A 16932-nucleotide genomic window follows, 5' to 3' on the forward strand; every position below is an offset into this window, starting at 1 on the left:
TCAAAGGGCACTTTTTTATGTTGGAAGTCTGTCAGGTAACAGTTATTGTGAGCAAAAAGAGGTTGCATTTTCTTTAGGGTAGATTTACCTTGTGGTGAGTGAGGGGAACACAATTATTTTAAGTGTGTCTGCTGTTAAAACTGTGGTTGCAAGTGTCACAACACAGATGCATCATTTTCAAATATAATTTCAGATTGTGTGCTAACATGTGGCTTCATTGTCTGGCACAGCTAGTCAAATACAGATATTTCCCTTTAACATTAAAGGATCCTTTGTCTTCAAATGATTGTTTGACTCTTCTATGAACGTCAGTATTTCTGTTTTAATGAAGAAAGATATCAAGCAATCTAGCTCATGCTTTCAAATTACTATAAATCTCAGTATACCTGAGATAAGAATTTAACATTGTTAGCCCTACAAAAATCAAATTCATTGTTCCGTTGAAAGAATCTGATCACCATTAATGACACATTTTTAAGTTTCACAGGCTCTAGTCAGATGTGACCTCCTCAGAGCAGAACACTTTCCTAGCTGGCTTCTAAGACAATACAAAAAATATATGATGCTATGAACTCTTCCCTTTTGGAATACCACTTTTAAAAATTTTATATGCACTTTAAACCAGTGTTGCTGAAGAAAAACTTTTGTTGGATAAAATTATTAAACTGTTTTAATTCTGTATTTAAGATGACAGTAATGCAAGAAACTGCCTTCATTCTTTACACAGAAAACAAAACTACCGTGACTAGATACCTTTTTTTAGGATAGGCATGAATTATTTTTAAAACTTGAAGCTTCTGTAATTATGTAGGAATGAAATGAAGTCCAGGATCACCTTTGCTGTAGATAAGATTACTATAAACACAGGGGAAAAAAATTATTTTAAAGCAGTTGTGAAGACTTGGTGTGCATTTGTGCAGTAGGTCAAGATACGGGACATGAAGTGCATTATCAGGTTAATTAAAAATTTCACATGCAGTGATTATATCCCATAGCTTCTGATCTTTTGTCAGAAAGTCTGTATCAGAAAATTTCACTGATAAAGACACTTAAAATAGTAGAACAACTCTAGTGAGGCGAGAAGCTGAACAGGAAGCTAGACAGCACTGTTATACAAACACAAATTACAGTATTGCAAAGATTACAAATATTAAGCAAAAGTATTTTAAAGTGCGACAAAATGTCATTATGTTTTCAATTTATTTTGTTTAGAATGGAATTGCTCTGTAAATAACAGACAGTAAACTTAGGTTTCTTTTTGTTGATTAAGCAGTCAACAGCAGGGTTTGTGTCTGAAAGTTCCACTCTTTGGGATTTCTTTCTGAGGTTCAGCTTGTTCTTTCAGTAGTCTGCTGGAGATATCAAACATCATCCATCGCAACAGAGAATCTGTCAGCTTGTTTCACCTGGATTTCTTTAAAATGAACATCATCTTTGTCTCTGATTTCTGAGGAATCTAGATGCAAGGGGGAAAAAAATATTTTTGAAGATTAAAAGCATTGGAACTCCATAATTTTAGAGTGACAATATTGTTCTAAGATGTATGTTGACAGCTTTTTAGTTTAAATTTTTTGTACCATTTTTTAGTTAAACAGTGAAAGACTCATCTTACCACATGAAGGGCACCATTTCTGCTGTATACATAAAGCAGTACCATCTTCCAAGGGTATGATTATTTGAACCAATGTATGCTATCCTTGTTGACAAAGGGGAAAAATGCACAGAAGCAGCCTTAAAACTGTTTAGTCAGATCACTTTGTGGATATTGCTGTCTATGTCCAGAACAGGATGGCATTTATGTGCACAGGACCCTTGTATGATTCAGCACTGAGTAGGACTCAGTGACTTGCTACAAAGCTGGCTATGCCCATTTATTTCCCACTTTTCCTGAACCAGATCCTGCGGTTCCCTACACAGGCAAGCTTTCTATCAGCACTATAGGAATTACTGTCAGTTCAGCTATTCATCAACAAAATGAAAGTCTCTCCAGTTATGCATTGGAGAGAAAAAACTGATTTTAGCATTGTGAAAGTCCTAATCCAGGATTAACTGAAATTTGGAGGAAGAGCGGCCGTTTTGAATATTAGAGTAGTATCTGCAGATGCCCTACCAAGGAAAGCTCAAAGCAATGTTATGTTTAAAAGAAAAAAATTACACCCAAACTTCCTATTTTCTAAGAAAGTGTAGCTGATGACTTGAAAATTTGTAACACAAAATCTTGCTTGCTTGCCTGTATATCAAAAGTAAAACAAACCCACCCAACATTATAATCTGAAAAGATTAAAATGAAGACTTACATGATGCAGCAAACAATTTTTCCTTCAGGATACTAACTGTGTTCTCAGAGGCTGTGGTACAATAAAGATGGCGAACTGCACATTGTCCCAAATTTGGTTTAATGTTAAAGCGCTCTAAAACAAAAATAACTTCTTCATTTCAGCAACATGTTAAGAATCTGATCAATTGTTCAGTTTTTTAGTTTATTTAAAAACAGTTACTATGCCCCCATTTGACTTAGACACACAGATCACCACGGTAGCAGCATTAAAAGAATACTACAGCAAAAAAATAAAACAAATGGATGCTCTGAAGAGAAAGTGAAACACTAAATAGGTTTATAGGGTAAAAGTGCACTGTATTTTATTTTTAAATAAAAGATTTTGCACATGTTAAGGAAAAACTAAAATGAGATAGCATCAAGATTTTTGGGGGCATAACATGTGAGATCATAAATAAGCATGAAATAAAATGCTAAGAGAAATTACACAGTATATCTTGAAACCACATGCATTGACTTTGACAACAACTTAAAAATATCTGAAAAGTAAAATCATTAAGTATTTTTGTCATTCAAGTGTTCAACATACTTGACAAAATAGATCCCCTACTGAAAAGAAATCTAAACTCTGACAAACTCTGATCATATATGTCCTTCTGTTGATCCAGAAGGAATTTTTCACTTCATATGTCAGTCAGGGTACTTTAGTCTCTTCAAAAATTTTAAATATGCAGCTAAAAGGCCCACTCACCCAATATTTGATGTCTACATTCTGTTTGCATATACTTCATTTACTCTTGCATGTAAGCTCCCAGTACATGTAACATAGAGCACATACAGAAAGTAATAGAAGAGATGTTTTTGACCTTGGCCTGTGGTATAGAAGACACTGACATTGGAATGTTAGGTTTGATTTTGGTGTCAGCATTTTGAGAAAGATACTGAAAACTCACAGCAGTACAGAAAAAAGGGCTGCACCCCCCAACTGAAAACAAACCAGAGAATATGTCTTCCAGTGACTTTTAAATACTTTAAAATTCATTCACTCAAAAAGATGATTTTTGAAGGTGAACATATGAATAAACTTGCACCAAAGTAGTACTGAGTTTTTAAGAGTTCTGAAAGCCCTGATCAGAGGAGAAAAACCACACAGATGCACAAAAACATGATTTTTGAGAACATATTACAGCCCCTCTCTTGGGCTATGTCTCTGCTATAGGACAAATCTGCTGTGCAGCATGCATTGTAGTCCTAATTCCTCAGTCATACAGATCCCATGATCTGCAGAAAATATGCAGCAGCTCCTTTGCAGCCTACAGCATCACATTCTCAGAAACCAGGGCATTAGAGGCATGGCAGTCACTTGGGTTTTGCTCTGAGATGGAGTCAAAACTCAGTGTCATTTGGGAACGCTCCTGAGATACCCATGGTATCTTTTGATCAAGACAGATTGTCTTCCAAAAAAGACATGCTTTAATTAACACATTGGTTATAGATTTGAAGGTAAGAATAATCAAGTGAAATGCCTGCAAGACGCAGGAGGTCAATCTAGACAATGATCTCTTCTGCCCTCAAAAATATGTGAGCCAGTGGCAGTAACGTTAGGTACATGTGCAAACATTTGCAAGATGGGGGCAATAAAAAAGGAGGGATTTTTTTTTTTTTTTTAAGGTCATGTAGATTGTCTCATAGGAGGGAGGATTGTCATACAGTCTTATAGGAAGGAAGAATAACACAAAACATTAAAATGAACAGAATTATAAATTCAAACTGGTTGATTTAAAAATAAGTTTTTCCACTCTTGAAGATCATGTGATAACATCAGTGATATGGGACAACTGATCTGATTCCTAACATTCATTATCCAAGTAAGTTAAATTAACCTAATAAGCTGAAGGATAAAATAATTAGCTACTGCATTATCTTAGCGAATCAAAGACAAGACCTCTGAAGGTTCTCTACTCCAATCCCCAAGCTGAAGCAGGTTCAACTAGGTGGGGTTGCTCAGGGCCTTCTCCAGTCTGGTTTTCACTAGCTCTGAAGATGAAGATCCCACAGCTTCTCTGGATTCTTATTCCAGAGTATGACCACCCACACACTGAAAATTTTTGTCCACATCTATAATTAGAATTTTCCATGTTCTAAGTTGTATCTGCTGCCTTTTGTCATATTACTGTGCACCTCTGAGAACAATCTGGCTCCAACTTTTCCATACCCTCCCATGAAGTAGTTAGAGACAGCAGTAAGATTTCTCCTTTATGTTCTCTTTTTAAGGTTGAACAAACCCGGTTCTCTCAGCCTCTCCTTGTATGTCACACACACCAGCCCTCTAACCATTTTGGTGGCTGTTCCTGGACTTGTCTAGTAGTTCAATGTGTGTTTTCTACTGGGTAGTCCAAAACCAAACACAGTACTCCAGATGCAGTCTCACAAGTGCACATATAGAGGAAATGAATCAGTTCTAAAAGTGTTGGTGTATTACACTTACTAACACAGGCCAGGATGTTGTTGGCCTCCACTGCTGCTGAGGGCACTTTGCTGGCTCACGTTCCACTTGTCCATGCAGTCTCCCAAGTCTTTCTACAAAGCTGCGTTCTAGTCAGTTGGCCCCTAGCCTGTACTGATACATGGGGTTACTCTATCCCCAATGCAAGTCTTTTTGCATTTGTGTTTGTTGAACTTGCTGAGGTTCCTACTAGCCCATTTCTCCAGCCTGTCAAGGTCCCTTTGAACAGCAGCACTGCCCTCCAGCATGTCAGTCACTCCCCAGTGCCCTTCATCCCTTTGTCCAAGTTGTTAATATAGACATTAAATGGTATCAGCCCAAGAACTGATCCCTAAAGGAGGCTACTAGTAATTGGCCACCAGCTGGACTTTGTACACAGCCCTTTGATTGCAACCTTTGGATGTGACAGTCGAGCCAATCTTCCATCTACCTTATCATTCACTTATCCCCTCTACATTCCAACAATTTGACTACAAGGATACTATGGGTCTTAGCTAACAGCAAGCCATACGATATCCGCAGCTCTCCCCTTGTACTCAAAGCCATTTCTCTCTTCAAAGAAAATCAGTGGCACGCTGTAACACCTCCGCTATGGAGAGGACACTTCAGCCAAGACCTATCTCAGGAACTCAGCAGCTTCATTTGGTAAAAAGGAGCAGCAGAGGGGAGTATTTATCAATAATGTGTTAATGGTGGAAATGCTATTTATCAAATTTAAATTCACCTCCAATAACATAACACTAATATACTACCCAAGGAAAGCTGAACTTAGCCACACAGCAGAGCTCAAACATCATGAAACACTAGAAAAATTTCAGGAGATTGTACTCATTATCCAACCTCCATTCGTGTTACTCACACATACAGTTCTAATGGTATCCCCCAGCCATGTTTAGGCAACCATAACAAAGACAACCAAAGCATGCTGCTTTCTGTCTTCAATTAGCAGTCTGAAACTAGAACAGTAACTAACTGTGGGAAAATATGACTGTCTCAAGCTCTGGTCCTGCCCTTTACTTTTTCTTTCGAAGAAAACAAAAAACTAAAACAAACAACAAAAATACTCACGTGGATCCTCTTCCCTCTCTTGCATTCTCATTCTCATGTGCATATTAATGATTGCATTAACCTTCTGTCTATTTACATTCACACTGGGCTCAATCATTATTTCAGTTAGCTTAATGTTATTCTTGATAGCCTGTGAAGTGGTTGATCTGGCAGCCATGGGTAACTGTGCCTGATAATAGTAGTCTGTAAAATCAGTCTCCCTATCTTGGATGCTTTTAAGTCTGGGGGGAGGAAAAGTGTTCAGGAATTAATTACCATAAATAATAATAAATAGCAAAAAAAAAGGAACTGGCTAAATATTATTTAGTTTTTACAGTTCTATAATGTACAAATATTATTTTCATTTTATAAATGGGGAACCAAAACAGAATTATCTTAATTAGCTTGACCAAAGTGATACAGAAAGAGCCAGTATGAGCATTCACTATCTATGCCTATGAGCTCGATCCAGCAAGTTAAACCTTCTCAAACTTTTCTTCTAAAGTCAAATTTCACTTTAAAACGTGTTTGCATTCACAGTTGTGCTATTTTCAGGATCAAATCAGGATAAGGGGTAAAAGTTGTGAAAGACACTGAGTAATATTACTATGCTAGTGAGCAGTAAGACTGAAGAAACCATACATAAGCATCATCAACTCACTGTCTATTTGTTAGCCTTGAGTAGATGTCTTGCACCAGAATTTCTGCTGCTCCTGGTTTACAGTGAATTGTTCCATCTATTACTTCCTCTGCAAGTCCGAGCTTCTGTTTTGCAAAAAACTATGCAACAGGAAAAAAGTTTCAGAGATGACCAAACATGAAGAGCATGTCTTTACTGTGCGAACAGAGACACCTTGTTCCCATAAAATCCGCCTAATTCATGCAGGTAGCTTGTTGGTACTACGATCTAATTTGTATAAATACAAAAATAAGCCCAGCATTCCCAAGAGCAACTGGTTATCAGGTGTGTATCTATTTCACACACATTCTCGTGGAGCAGCAAATCAAAATGATGAAATTTAGACCGCATTATAAAGCCCTAAGTTACACATTAAAAATTAGGGTGGCCATAACCAGCTGCTGCGTTGAAACTTTCTGCCTCTGCAAACGATTGGCAGCATTAAGGAAACACTAACAAATGGAAAGAAGCAGCAGGGCCAGGATTTACCCAAACGCGCCAAGCCGTGTTTCCGAAGCTTAACAAAGTGAGGAGCCCGGAGGGCAGGCCTGCCCGGCTACGCGGGGCGAGGGCGAGCGATGCCGGCCGCCCCCGCGCCGCCTCTCCTCTAACGGCCCCCAGGGTCGCCGCGCGGAGCCCAACGGCTGGCGGCAGCCACGCCCCTCGCCCGCGCCGGGGCCGCCCGCGCCGAGAGCCCCTCACCCGCCGCAGGCGGGACCAGTTGCTGAGCTTGGCCGCCAGCGAGGTCCCGTTGCCGTAGGCGCGGCGCTGGATGTCTCCGGGGTAGTAGCACGACAGGATCTCCGCCACCAGGTACCCGTTGGAGAAGTCCCTGCCGAGACAAGACAGAGCGGCGGCGGCGCTGGCACCGGCTCCCACTCCCCGCCGCCCCCGGCCGGCGCGGCGCAGCGCGGCGCACCTCCGGCAGTGCCTGGGGCAGACGGAGAGGTCGAGGCTCTGCAGCCAGCGGAGCACGGCGCGGGGCAGCCCCGGCTGCGGGGCGGCCATGGCGGCGCCGCCGCGTCCCGGCAACGGCCGTTGCGAGGCAACGGGCGGCGCGGGCGGGGCTGGTGATGGCTCCGCCCCGCCCCGGCCGCCCGTGAGGGCGCGGGAGCCCGGCCGGGGGGGGGGGCGAGGCGGGGGGGCCGGCGAGGCGCCACCGGCGATAAGGTCCCGACAAATCTTGTATTCTGGATGTTTCCTGATCTGCCTGTGCGATCTTTTGCGTGCATCTGCTGAGTACTTTATCTGCCTGATCGCGCGGTGGGATTTCATTGCAGAATTGAGAATTGAGCAAGAATTTTTTCAGAAAATGTCTTCTAATACCTTTTAGCTGCTATATTAATTAATGTTAATAACACAAATATTACAGCCAGAAAAGGTTTCCTCTAAAACTGTGTGTTGCATATTCTTTAACAGTGGTCCAACGCAGTTTAATGGTTGTTTCAGATCACAATTCATATTATTTTAATACATTACTTAACATTTATTACTTAACATTTATTTCATACTACGAATTGGAACCCATCAGAGCCCCACTGTACAAACGCATAATGAAAACAGTAACAAGCTTGTTCTTTTTCATGTCAGGCTAAACAGGGATCATTCTTTGAAAATAATGTTACCAAACAGTGGCCAAAATGTCAGTTATTTCATTAGCATGTGTTTTTGGTATGTGGCATTAGAGTGGCCTCATCTGCCAGAGACCTGTTCCAGTACGAAGCCCCGCCAGGGCAACAACCTACATTCTCTATTTTGTTTGTTCCTGTTACATAGTAACAGGAGTGATGCCTATCCAACTTGGCTCAGTTTGCTAAAGTGACTCTATTTTCATAGGATTATCTCCTAGCAAAAGATAAAAGCTTATCCTGACAACTGCCTGTTACCTGACATTCAAGTCATAAAACTACTACTGGAAGCTAGCTGTGCACCAGTCTTCTCGAAGAAGAAGAATGCTGTAGAATTAAAGAAAAAGTAGTACTGAATAGGTATAAGCTCTTAAGATGATCTTGCTTGTTCTTTAAAGGACCGTGGGGATCAGTGGGAACACTTAGATGTTCTTAATGCCGCCAGAGCAAGAAGGTGCCCATGAGGCAGCACGGACACTGATGCAGTTCTCAGAAAAACTCCTAATATCATTTCTTTGTTTTGTTTCAAACAGATCTTTTGTAGACTAGCCATATTTGATGAAATTAATCTTACTATATGGAACATGAAAGATCATTCTTGATTTTTCATGACTGTCTTCCTGAGTCAACTCAAAAAGCACTGTGAGTACCCAAAGGTGAGTCTTCAAGTGATCTTATTCTAGATACAAACATTTGACAATGCTGAGGCAATATACAGTAATGGTATTCTACATAAAAATGCAAATCATTAGTTTCTAGATGAAAAACAGCAACACCAAACTTGTTCACTATATAGTCTCAGTTTTGTAATGAGTATGCACAATACAGACTCCTGGGCAGTTCCTAGGACTTGTATTTGTCCTTCCTTTACAGGGACTCCAGAAGAGGCTCTCACTGGAGTTTTTGTAGGAAACACAGAAACTGAGTTTCCTTTAAACAAGGATAAGTCTCAGACAGCTGTGTTTTATTGGGTGGGTATAAAGTAGCAACATAACATAACTACAAAAGCAGTCATTGAAAAGGGATGGAAGAAGGTGAATCACAAAGGCCAAGTGGTAAATCTTCAGGTCTCATGCTTTGGTTTGCAGGAATTAAGTACCAGTCACTGAGGAGGTAATCTGTTCTCAAAGGAAGGCTGAATGAAAAGACTGAGAGAAGCAGTGCTATATTTTGATGAACTAGTCAGACCACCCTTTTCGACATCACTGGCACTCATCAGAATGCAAAGGCAGGAGTGAGGCAGAAATCTGGGCCATCTAATATCTCTTGGAGGTGCCAGCACTCCTCCTCTGGCTAGAGAGTTGGAAAATAAAATTTCAACCTGATCACAGAAATGCCTGCTAGAACATTCTGGGTGTCTGAAAGGGATTTTTGGACTTGTGAGTCTGTTTGTGAACTAGACAGTAAGGGAAATACCTTTTTCAGAGTGAGACCTGTCCTGTTATAAGGAATTGACATATTTTCCAGGCAAAGCTTTGCATCCATCTTCTGAACTCAGGGTTGAAGCTGAGGTATCTACAGCTCCACAGTGTGCCTTTGAGAACCTTTAAATTCTCTTCCTGAACAACTTGCAGATACTACACAACTAAATGCGTCTTTCCCTAAGGCAAATAGTTATTTAATATGCCCATGAGTTATGATACAACAGTGTTATGCAAAGATAAGGAGAGAGCCCAGAGAATTCTGTGTTACACAAGGATGTCAGAAAGTATCTCTACCTTAAGGCTTCTGAGAAATACTCCCCTGCAATCTATAAACAGTGCATGGCTGAAAATAAATAAATAAATAAAAAAAAAAACTGATTATCCTCACAGCAGTATAATTCTAGTTCACAACACAGGCAGTGAGGAAGGATAAAGGAACTGAGGAAGGATAAAGGAACTTTCTCACTGTTGTTAACGAATTGCCTATATAAAGAAAATAAAGAAGAAAAATGGACATTTATTTATTTTATTTTATCAATGTATATAATGCACCTATCACCAAGTATTTTTAGGTACACAAATAATAGAAATTTAAAAACACATAAAATAATGACTCTAAATGGACAACTTAACAAATAATAATGAAGAAACTTTGCGGTTCGGTTGTGTCAAACAGATTAGGAAGTATAAATACAATTAAAATTAACAGCACTAAAGCTAATTAGTAAGTGTTAAGCTAAAGCTATACAATCATTTCCCAGAGCATTAACACACTTCATTCAATTCAGCCTTATTAGCACCTTGGTACCAGTTGCTGAATGGCTCCCAATTATTATTACATCCCAATACTGGGTATCAAAGACTTTTTAAAGTAATATGCAAAAGGCTTTTTTCCGCCCAGCAGGTTATTTTTTTCTTTTCGGTAAAATGTAAAATATACAGAAAGAAGAAAAAGTACTTGTTATTCAAGTTTCTAAAGGTTAATTACTATGTTATCGATACTGTAAGAAATTCTTCACTATTGTTGGCAACTGGAGTTGCGGGACAAGATGCAGTCTAGCTCTTCCTATGTAATTTCGGATACGTAGTCGGCAGAGCTGGCAAAGAGAAGATGGTGTAGCTGCAAGAAGAAAGGCATTTAACTATACAACTATAAAAGACAGTATTTTGTTTTACAACAGTTTTGTACAATAATGAAATCTCTAAAAAAGTTCATGTTTTGTAAATTCTTTATCCTTTTTCCTGTTCTTACAGTGTTTTTCCTCAAAGATATAGAAAGGGGCTGCTGAAACTTGATTAATAATCAGACAAATATCTAAAAAGCAAAGTCAGTGAGATCCAGCAAAGAATTCGTGTTTTTAAATTAAAAACCTGCACCCAGAAAACACCTGATGACAACAACTTTAAAGACTGAAGTTGCTTTTTTTAAAAAATTTGTAGAACAGATAAAATACTTGCTACAACAATACAAGTTGTCCGTTACTGCAACAGGAGTAAGCAGGCAAAATCTCCATACCCCAAAATCCTGGATCATGGTTACTGGTACTGCTAGCTTATGGTAATGCCTTTGTCCCCTTGTGCCCCTCCACTCCCTCAAAATTAACATATTGCTGTGCTTCTAAGGGCAATAAAGCTACATGCCTTCTACGCCTATTCAGTTTTTTGACATCTTTGGTTTCTAAAAATCATACTAGCTTTAGTAATTGAGTGTAAGGGCCTCTAGCACTAAATTGAAACCACCAACTGGTTTTAGAGGTTGCTGAACCAGCAAGCAGCTAAATAGCATTCACATATTGTATCTGGGGGCAAACATTGAATCAATACCCCTTGTCAGTTCACCTCTAAAGAGATGCCCATGGTTATTACAAAAATTCCTCTACTTATTTCCCATGCATTTGGGTGGCTTATTTTCCTACCCAGTGCATATATCTGTCTGAACAAATCCAGTTCCCTTTGGGATATTATCTCTAAGGCACAGACCTTAAGAGCAGGACTCCTGCTGCCTTATGTTGTGGCACCAATGCCAGCTTCACACCAGCTACTCAAGGTAAAAATAAAAAGTATTCTTTGGCTGTCTTTTCTCTTGTTCGCTATATCTAAAGGCAAAGCAAAACTAAAACATATACACAAACGGCATTCAGTGTTATTTTGCTACCACAAATAAGAACTTTATCTTTTTAATGTGTATCTGTAATATTTAATTCATAATTTCTGCGTCAGTCATACTTGTAGCATTTTTCATGCTCTTTGAGAGTCTTGAGTGACAACTCTTATTTCTCAGATGCTTATAATTCAACAAAGAAAACTTAATCCAAAAAAGAAACTTCTTATTGTGGACTTTGTCTCATAGGAAATACTTTATAATCATATATGTCAACTCACTATTATTCTATTTTAAAAGAATCTTTGTTTTCGCATTGGTATACATAACTGGGAATGGACTGGAAGTTTATATTATACCTTGTACAAGCTGACAAGATTTTAACCAAAAAACCCATACTTTCAATACTTGCATACTTTTTACCTACAATCAAAATCAAGTGCTTTATATGTACTTTAAATATATATTTAAAAAAATATTGGGATAGCTGGCCAAAACTAAATATATATTTAATCTGAAATTAAAATACCATGTTTCTTTTTAACAAGTTTTGAGATAGGCAAAAAAAGTGTAGTTTCAATGTCTAAGTGTGGAAACACCTAATAAACATAAGATACTTTTTCAGCCTGTATAAAATCTGATGCCGCTCAGTCAACATAGCCTGAGACTATAAATATTACTGGGTATTTTTACAGCTAGAAATGCATTTAGCTGAAGGTAAACATATTCATTTCATACAGTATACTGTTATTTTCTATAACATTTCCATATTTTTCCAAGAATACAACTTACAGTTGTAAAAACATACTTATAAAGCTTACCTTCATGGAGGAGCAACAGTCTCTCCACTAAACTGCTTGGGGCAGCTAAATCTACAGGCCGCTCAAAATCTGTATTTTTGGCATTTATGTCTGCCCCAAATTCAAGGAGTAAGTTTACGATCTCTGTACTAGATTGCTGGGCAGCAGCATGTAGTGGAGTTTCCAAATGCTTTCCTTTCTGCACATTGGCACCTGGTGTTATATAAACATAAAGAGACAGAAGAACATATTAATTAAAATGGTCATTCAGTAAAGAGAGTGCTTAATAGCTTAGATCAATAAAGAAAAAAAAGCGCACACATACACCCTTTCCCCCATCCTGCAATGCCACAGTGAATTTAGCCACTTTATGAATTTTACTGCATACCACTATCATGTCAATTAACTAGAAAAACTCCTGGTGTAATGCTAGCAAGGCTGTGATGGTCCACTCTGGCTCTAATGATTCATATATATGTTTAATTCACAAAGGTGGTTATCAATATAGCAAATGATCCTGTAACAAAGCAGGATTACATTACTGTCCCTGGATTTGGATTGAAACAGAGTGAACCACCAACATCCTCTTTGTTTGTTTGACATTAAATATATAATACGATATTTAGAAATCAAATGCTTTTTAACTTACGTTTTCTCTCTGCAGCTCAGCCTCTACAGTTTGTAAAAAGATGAATCAGAATATGCTACATTATGAAAAAGAGTGAGACTGCAATGGAAGAAAGTCTACTGAAAGCACAATGGTTACTGTTTAAAATTCCTTCCTAATTTATCTTACTTTTTCCTACAGAAAATGAACATCTACAAAGCTGTAGTTAGTGCTGAAAATTTTGAACACCCTTATGACTGGTCTTGCTTCCTTTTCCCCTCATATGCTTGCTACACCTTAAAAAAGGTGAAAGAGTTACAATAAACTATTGTGAAAAACATGCATCATGGAGTAAACTTGCAAGTAAAGCTTTGAAACCAATAGTTCTGGTTTTGATGATTAAGCACAGCTCACTTCAAAAGTGGGTACTGTAAACTTACTTTAAAAACTAGCAATATCTTTAGTTAAATAATCACATACCTGCGTAGAGAAGCTTTCGAATGCAATGGATCTGCTGTGAAACACATGCTACATACAGAGGTGTTCCTAAATGGGGAAGATCTTGGTCCACATCTATACCCCAGGATATCAGTACCTCCAAACATTCACTGTGACCTATCAGAACAAAGAATGACAGAGTTTGCTCGACTTCAGTAAGCTGTTTCATAGACAAACAGGACACATTTCTTATCGCTACTGCTGAGACATTTGTCAACTGTTCCATTTTGTTCAGCAGCTAATTTCTTACCTCTACTGGCTGCTTCATGAGTTGGTGAAGGAAGACAGGACTCCCACTGAGCTTTGGCACCATACTCTAACAAGAGCTCAGCACATGATGCACTGCCTCTTGAACATGCATTAAATAAAGGTGTCACTCCATCAATTGTTGTAGCGTTTACCTAGAATACATAAGAGTTATTTAAGAACAGAACTGAAATAAGAGTAAATTTTTAAACAAGATATAGGTAGCAACTGCATTAAAATATCAACAAATTTACTGCTTAGAATAACATAGCTTAACTGCTGAGTCCCTGTGCTACCATCCTCCTCTCACCACACTCCTCAGCTGAAACTAGTTTACTATTATTCTTGTTAAACTATGTTGAATAAAACAAAATACACCTGGAATACTGAAGACCACACATTCATATTCAGGCAGTAAATGACTTAATTTTCAAAAGTAATTGTACTTAGCTCTTTTCATTGATACAGAAAATCAAAATCTACATATTGTGTTACAATAATGGGGACACTCTCTCTGTACCTCTGTCAGACTGCATGCTCCATATCAAATGTGGGAACTATTTGCCATTTTCTTCTGTATTTTTTACCTCAGCGTTGGATATTTCATGGGGTGGAGACAGACTTAGTAGAGGCTCGCTGTTTTTACACCAACCTAGCCATCTACCAAAACAACTGGATATTCCCTGTCTGAGAGAATGACAGAGAGAGAGAGGGCAAATTTCTGAGGGCTGACAATACTAAAAAAAAAAGGGGCATAAATATTTGGAGAGGAATCCTTCCAGGATTCTGGCATATTCTCTTCCATGCCCTCTCACTTCCCCCACATCCAATGATCAAAAGTACTAGAAAACTAGAGAGGGGGGGAATAAAATTTGTTCTTACAGGTTTGTCTATAGTATCTATAGTTTTATGTCTTTAGAATCCCTTGTGCTAGCTGAAGTGGAAAGGAATTGTCTTTGGAACACACCTCTACATCTTCTTTTTTCTGTAGTCATTATTCTACATGTTTCTGAAAACTGACTTGCAAGGCCAGTATTTCCACAAAGAACAGCAGTTTGGAAAAGTATGCATTTAAATTGCTGGGCAGTCTGATGTCAGCCTGGATTGCAGTGAAAGCTATAGTTTGATTGTAGTGTAAGATTGTAGTGAAATCTGTGAATTCTCATTTTTGTTTTGGCATAACAGATAGAAAGCCTGTTTCAAGAATAAAGAAAAGAGCCAGTGCTCTTCTGTACTCAGTCCAAAGAATCTTAAGGAGTGTGCAGGTGCAGTGTGGCAAAAGATCCTCTGGAGATCAAAAGAATGGTCTCTTACAAGCCACTCAGAGAAAGAGAAAGACAGTACAGGAGAGAGACACATTCTACACTTTAGAAGAGAAATAATGTATGGCTGGTGACACTACTAACAGATTTTCTCCAATTCATTAAACTATCTTATTGTCTTCTCAACTCCCATTTATTTTTCCGGTTATTGCTCTTCTGTTTGATAGCTGCTCCTACACACATACTTAGATGGTCTTTTTCTCTCATTTTGTTTTTTACCTATCATCTCTCTGATGATGTTTATCTGACCCACCACTTTCCTTTGCTAGCTTGCAGATGGCAACTTACTGTAATTAAATGAAATCAATGCAATCAGTAGTGACAGTACAGTGAAATAACAGATAAAACAAAAATAACAGAACATATCCTTCTCAGCTAAACAAAGGTACTGGACTTCATATAAAAAAAGAAACTCACGTTTGCTCCTGCTTCAAGAAGAATTCTTGCACAGCCAACATGGTCTCCCAGGCATGCTTCATGAAGTGGAGTGACTTGGTCAATTGTTAGTGTGTCTACATTGTAGCCCTAAGCAAGATATGAATGACATAAAGATTACAGAAAAGCTCTTAAGAGTCATTTCCTTACACTGCTATTCAAATGAACAGTTTATATTACTCTAAATATGCTTAAAACTCTACATGCAATAAATAAATCTTTAGTAAGCACAAAATGAACCTTTCATCAATCAATGTAGGTGAGAGAATGAAAATATGCTTTCAGCTTTTTTTTTTAAATTAGAAATATTAGAGACTGAAATAGGGTATAAAGGTATAAAGAGGGTGTAAAGAAGATGGAAGCAGACTCTTGAGGTGTACAGTGATAGGACAAAAAGCAACAAACACAAGTTGGAACACAGGGAATTTCAGTTAGTTACAAAGGAAAATTCTTCCATCATGGGAGTGATCAAACCCTGGAACAGAGGTCCAGAGAGGTTGAGGAATCTCCACCTGTGGAGATCTTTAAAACTTTACAAATCCCTGAGTCTAAACTGTTCTGTGTTTACACAATTCTCTGTCCTAAGGTCAAACGGGTTTCAGCAAGGAGAACTGTTCTCAGATTGATAAAATGATAGAGCCCTTGAAATTTTCTGCAGTAGGTGTTTTTTGATTCTTTAATCATGATCTTTATTGGCTTACATCAAATATATTCTCCAGTATAATTCATCAGTATTGTAACAGATAATATGACACAATACTGCAATATTAAAATTCAGTGATTTACATTCTCACCCTTTGCTATTAAAAAAAAATTTCTTGTTTTAATCAGAACTATGCAAAAAACAGAATCAATGATTCTTCCCCATCAACGAGTATCTTTCTGATCGGCTCTATTTACCTGAGGACTCAAATTAGTGCAACTACAGTGATAGAAGAGAGGGTGAGTGATATATATTCAGATACAAAGATTATTTTTTAGAAAGTTTTAAAACAGGGAGAATATTTTAAATATTAACTTATACCTTATGCTATCAAAATTCCCAAATGTGAATTGCTCTGAAACATTCAGGTAAAAAATAAAAATAAAAAAATAGCAAAGCAAAATGCAAAACATACTAAATCCACAGTAACAATCTATGCTGAGAAATTAAGTAACATTATAAAGGAAAGCAATTTTAAGAACACAGCCTTCACCTGTGACAATAAAGTCTTTAGAGAAAGAAGACGTCCTTGACTGGCTGCCTCATGCAGAGGTGAGCGATCTGCCCAAGAACCTATATAATAACAACATTTATTGAGTAAACCATATAAATTAGAAGGATTTTGGAATGAATAGAGCAAAGCGGAAAAGATAATGCA

The 16932-nt window shown here is 38.2% G+C and overlaps 2 protein-coding genes and 1 long non-coding RNA gene across 11 annotated transcripts in view; 1 reads left to right on the forward strand and 2 right to left on the reverse strand.

Moving 5' to 3' along the window:
• Positions 1–1299: 1299 nt before the first annotated feature.
• On the reverse strand, positions 1300–7537 carry SPATA4 (spermatogenesis associated 4). Its single transcript, XM_026105182.2, has 6 exons — positions 7430–7537; positions 7213–7342; positions 6493–6611; positions 5853–6073; positions 2298–2411; positions 1300–1456 (listed from the first exon to the last, which is right to left on the reverse strand). Exons 1-6 carry the CDS (start codon positions 7516–7518, stop codon positions 1362–1364), a joined length of 768 nt encoding a protein of 255 aa, XP_025960967.2. The 5' UTR covers positions 7519–7537; the 3' UTR covers positions 1300–1361.
• On the forward strand, positions 7257–13534 carry LOC112986101 (uncharacterized). Of its 2 annotated transcripts, none has more exons than XR_003259932.2 (3): positions 7257–7323; positions 8672–8794; positions 13128–13534. It is a non-coding gene; the product is annotated as an uncharacterized LOC112986101 (long non-coding RNA). The 2 variants fall into 2 exon arrangements; XR_003259931.2 differs by lacking the exon at positions 7257–7323 and adding an exon at positions 8311–8498.
• Positions 10075–16932, reverse strand: part of ASB5 (ankyrin repeat and SOCS box containing 5) — a 39232-nt gene continuing 32374 nt past the window's right edge. For all 8 annotated transcript variants that reach the window (XM_064510989.1, XM_064510988.1, XM_064510987.1 and 5 more), the window contains 6 exons: positions 16768–16847; positions 15554–15661; positions 13819–13969; positions 13551–13685; positions 12485–12676; positions 10075–10682 (listed from right to left, as the gene is read on the reverse strand). In XM_064510989.1, the coding sequence (XP_064367059.1) occupies positions 10555–10682; positions 12485–12676; positions 13551–13685; positions 13819–13969; positions 15554–15661; positions 16768–16847 (794 nt within the window). In that variant the 3' untranslated portion in view covers positions 10075–10554. The remainder of the gene's footprint in view (positions 10683–12484; positions 12677–13550; positions 13686–13818; positions 13970–15553; positions 15662–16767; positions 16848–16932) is intronic.

Source organism: Dromaius novaehollandiae, chromosome 4 (assembly GCF_036370855.1).
Source record: "Dromaius novaehollandiae isolate bDroNov1 chromosome 4, bDroNov1.hap1, whole genome shotgun sequence".
NCBI classification, from domain to species: Eukaryota; Metazoa; Chordata; class Aves; order Casuariiformes; family Dromaiidae; genus Dromaius; species Dromaius novaehollandiae.

Excerpts from the sequence above, each read along its gene's own strand:
- SPATA4 (XM_026105182.2), bottom strand. The coding sequence starts at position 7,518 with ATGGCCGCCCCGCAGCCGGGGCTGCCCCGCGCCGTGCTCCGCTGGCTG. Across the intron at positions 6,612-7,212 it reads ACTGGTCCCGCCTGCGGCGG|TTTTTTGCAAAACAGAAGCT; the intron begins GTGAGGGGCTCT and ends CCTGTTGCATAG. Across the intron at positions 1,457-2,297 it reads AAAATTGTTTGCTGCATCAT|ATTCCTCAGAAATCAGAGAC; the intron begins GTAAGTCTTCAT and ends CCTTGCATCTAG.